General features: G+C 41.8%; 1 protein-coding gene across 1 annotated transcript; it reads right to left on the bottom strand.

Annotated features, from left to right (window-relative positions):
• Nucleotides 1-3,249: 3,249 nt before the first annotated feature.
• Tas2r40 (taste 2 receptor member 40) lies at nt 3,250-4,222 on the bottom strand. The gene has a single exon (XM_031380823.1). The coding sequence runs from the start codon at nt 4,220-4,222 to the stop codon at nt 3,263-3,265; it is 960 nt and encodes a 319-aa protein (XP_031236683.1). The 3' UTR covers nt 3,250-3,262.
• Between the last annotated feature and the right edge of the window lie 244 nt (nt 4,223-4,466).

Here is a 4,466-nt window from a genome sequence, read left to right as displayed (position 1 = left end):
TTGTTGCTTAGCTACCAGTTAGGATGAAACCGCATGGATGCTCTGACTGGCTGGCCTTGATCTAGGTCAGGTTATCAGGGATGCCATCTGAGGTATTTGAGAAGCAGTAACCCACTTAGGATGCCAGGTGTGAAAAAATGGTTGGAACCATACAGCATGAATGCACCTGATTGGCTGGCTTACTCTTGGCCTCACCCCTCCTAGTTTGTGGTCTTTTTCTTAAAAGATTGCTCTATCTTTCCCTTTTCTAACAAGGTTTGGATCCCAATCCCAGTCATTTCCTGATGTATCAGTTTCTGAATAAAGATACTTTTGCTGGCTCCAACTTGGTTTTCATAGTGGCATATTTCCCAAATCCTCAAACTCTAACACATATGTCATATAAACACACACACACACACACACACACACACACACACACACCAGACACGCGCGCGTGCGAGTGGTGAACTAGAACACCGTATTTTCTCAATTAAGGTAGATGACTGTACCTACAAAGAGCACCTGTGCTCTACCCACCTTTAACCAGGAAGCATCCTACTCAGAAACATTGCTTCTGAATACCCGTGGAAGACCCTTTGCTTTGCCGGGTGTGAAGTACTGAGCCAGAGCTGTGGGAGGAAAATTACTCCCAAACTGATGCTGGCTAAGACCAACTTCAGCTCTTAGCACCTCTCACCTTCCCTTTTTACAAGTTTTTCCTCCCCCAGCTACTCTTTCTACATCATTCCTGTCCAGACCTGTCCACTCTCAGCCACAGGCTCCTGAATATTTCCACCTTCTATTTATCAATAGACTCTTCTGTTCCCTCTTCCCAGAGAACACACAAGATGAGCATTTCCCGTAATCCATTGCCTCTCCTGCAGCAGGCAGCTTCTAGCCTATTTAGAAGAAGAGACAGAGACCCCTTTGTCCAGTAGCCCGAACCAAAGGACACAGGAGGGAACAAAAAACCAAGTTACCTACAAACTCAAAGCACACAGAAGCCACAGTGGAGTTTTAGCAGACGCCCAGAGAGATGGAGTTGAGTTGTGGGATAGCCCAGTACTGTGTTGGATGGTGGGATAGCTTAGTACCCTTCAAGTCACAGATTTTATGTTCACCCGGGCTGCCATAAACCCTTCGTTTGTGGGAACTCAGCCTGATCTAAGACCCTGGGCCCTCTATCCTAGTACTGGGCCTTTGATACTAGAGTCTTTCAGCTACCACAAGCTCAGTTCCCTTTCTCATACAGTTTATACATATTGAGAGCAAGAAAAAATCCTGCATATCCCTGAGGGGGATGAAAGGGGGCTATGCAGACAGAGTTTCTAAGTCCTTCCGGTAAGGATGCCAGGACAACACAAGCCAGGCTTTGAGAAGTTAGCTACCTTCTCCAGTTCAGCAGTAGTCCAATTTTGTCTTTATTTAGGGCTTCTGATAGTTTGTCTAAAAAAAAAAAACCTACTTGAAGATTGAACCTTCTGGTCCTTTCTGTATGTGTAGTTCAGCTCTTCATAAAGGAAGAAAGTGAATGTGGACAAGTCGAAGGCAGGGTAATACACAGCATCAATGAGCTACTCAATTTCCTGCCTGCTGCCTTAGGTACCTGCAAACAAGGAGATGCTATTTCTTCAGAACAAATCCAGAGAGAAATCACTCATTTTGGCATCTTGTCAGGATTCCTGTTAGTGTGGTATCAACTTTGTGTTTGTTTTGTGATGTATTAGCATATATGCAGTGGGTATGGAAGTGTTTTATCAACATCTATTACTTGGATTTTTTTTTTCCATTCTATAGTCATTGGGATGAAGCCTTCAATCTTTATCTTTACTATAGCAACTATAAAAAGGCAATAGTCATTCAAATAAATAAAATATCACTGAAATCAAGAGCCTACATTTTCACAATTTCAAGATAACATATTTGTGTGTGTGTGTGTATGAGAGAGAGAGAGAGAGAGAGAGAGAGAGAGAGAGAGAGAGAGAGAGAGAGAGAGAGAAGAGGAGAGAGTTATTTTTCTCATTTGTAGTTTTTAGGTGTAACAGGCTATATAACATGAATCTGAGAGACAAGGGGCACAGAATTAGTCTTTGTCTTTCCTATCCATCTTGGGTTTTACGTGGAAGCTCCCTCAGCTTCCTATAAACAGAAGCAATCTCTCTGTTTTCTTCGGTAATTTTAATTTGCAAGGTACACAATAGAAGATATGTTCAAGTTCTCATTTTGTAGACAATTCTTTGAAATAATGCCACCAATGCCATTCTGAGAGGTGACAATGAAAAGGACCGTTTTCCTTCTCCACGTCCTCTCCCATATAACTCAAGCCCCATTTGTTTCTTCAAGGTAACCTGGAGCAGGTAAAGCCAGCTGGTGCCCGCTACATTGCTATGAGTTGGCTAGTAAGAAAAATTAATATTTTATTTGACCTTTCTGTTTGCTCGCCACTTTCCCACTCCATTTTTCTTTTCTTCTCTTCTTGCTTCATCCCCTCCCATTTGGAAAAATAACTAATTTGATTAATCATGTTTCCGTCTTCTACCTTCTATTTCACCATTTCATCCTGAGAACCTCTTCCTGTTACCAGTCTTAACAGGCTCCCTTTACATGCTCTCACCTGTTCTTCTTCCTCTCTGGAAACTTCTGGAAGCCAGATGCCACTCTACCACTTCTTTAGCAGTAAACATGGCCTCCAACCACTCAAATCCAGAGCCTCTTTCTTCATATTTTACTTCTTAAGGAAGTACTAGTGTCTTATGTCCTAATAACTGTGGCCAGCTGTTTATTTCCTAAATCTTTTTTTTTTTTTGTAGGAATTCTGGTTTCCCTTATTGCTCTGAATGCTGTGCCTGATAGCAGTCCTCTTTGTATTCTTTGAAGATATCAGGATGTCAAAAGTAGATGAGATGATTTGTTATGTAGTCCAGGGTATCTTCAAGAATCAAAGGGTGTTCAGCAGATGACATCATCCTTCGGAGCAACTGAGATCTCCTAAGCCTCAGTGGGTCATGGAGAGCAGAGAAGAGGATGGGGAGAGATATAAAAATTCTGTGTAAAGGTGCTTTTTTGAGTTGATTTTCAAATTCCTTCCCTGCTTCTGCTTAGACTCTCAAGACAATCCAATTTTGCATTCATCTAAGAATCTAGTTACTGGAAGAATGGCTTAGTTATAGAGCAGGAAACTTAAGCTGTGTGTGGGAAAAGTAAATGAAGAGGTCTGTGAAGAAAAGACAGAACTGATTGGTTCAGGTCTTATACTACGCCCAGGTTCCAGTTACTGGTTCTACCTTTTAAGGAAAAGATGAACATGGTGCTGAAACCGTCTCCAGGCTCTTCTCAGCCCTGGGTTTCTCAAGATCAGATGTACTGACTGACCAGCTGGATAGACAGTCATGATAATGCTGCACAAATTATTCCAGATACTGTAGGCACCAAAGATGTTTGACATGGAAATAAATAAAGCCAGTGCATTGATAATGTAGAGAATGAGAGAGTAGCTGGTCGATTTGATAGCACCCAAGTGAGCCTCCATGCTGGAGTCTCTAGAGCCTGTGGTGCTGTTTTCCATGTGCAGGGTGTGCCTCTTTAGTGAAGTGATCAGCAGAATGGCTGCCATGATGAACATGAACAAAGGAGTGAAGATCCCCATATAATATAAGAAAGCCAGGCTGAGTACATTGGTCTTAAAGGAGTACTTTATCTTTGTGGAGTTGGAAGAAGGGATGGGAATGGAAGTGTTCATATACACATTGAAGATGTCTCTAGAGAACAAGGTACTTAAGCCGAAGGAAACCAACACTGAAAGACTCAAGAGCTGAGGCATCAGCACTATGATTTTCTGCTTCATCATAAGGAACAGAGGGTGAGAGAAGTTCACAATTTTAAGACAATAGAAAACATTGAGCCAAGCAGCAAACCAGAGGTTACAGTAGTTCAGAAACACAGAGATGGCTTTGAATAGTTTATAAATGGCATTATGGTTATAAATGATCGGGAAAAATATATTATAAGTAAGCTCTAACATCATCCAAATCTGTAGCAAGAGCCTGGAAAAACTCAGCATCAACATAAGGTTCTCACCAGTGGGGAGTCTTTTGCTCCTGACCCATTCAGTCCCATAGATGACTGTGATGAAGCCATTGCCAATGACACCAATGCTACAATATATTGTAGAGACCAGGAAAGGGATTATGATTTCATACCTGTGAGCATAATAGTCAGAATCTGTGGTTATTATTGCCATTCTGTCTGACTCTGAGAAGTGGTGTCTGCCCTGTAATCTTCCCACCATCAGCGTTACTGCAATACTTCCCCTCTTCGTTGAGGGATATTTCCTGTTTTCTTTGTTTGTCACGTGACAACAAATAAGAGGTTTGACATGCAAATTGTGAAAGGATTCGGTTACTGGCTCTGACTCCATTTTTCATAAGCACCCGTTTGTTTGGGAGCTTTTAGAAACATATTGGACAGAATTTTCAAGAATGTCT

The sequence above is a fragment of the Mastomys coucha genome, unplaced genomic scaffold, assembly GCF_008632895.1.
Source record: "Mastomys coucha isolate ucsf_1 unplaced genomic scaffold, UCSF_Mcou_1 pScaffold20, whole genome shotgun sequence".
NCBI lineage: Eukaryota > Metazoa > Chordata > Mammalia > Rodentia > Muridae > Mastomys > Mastomys coucha.
This window is presented reverse-complemented; position numbering and strand designations above follow the sequence as displayed.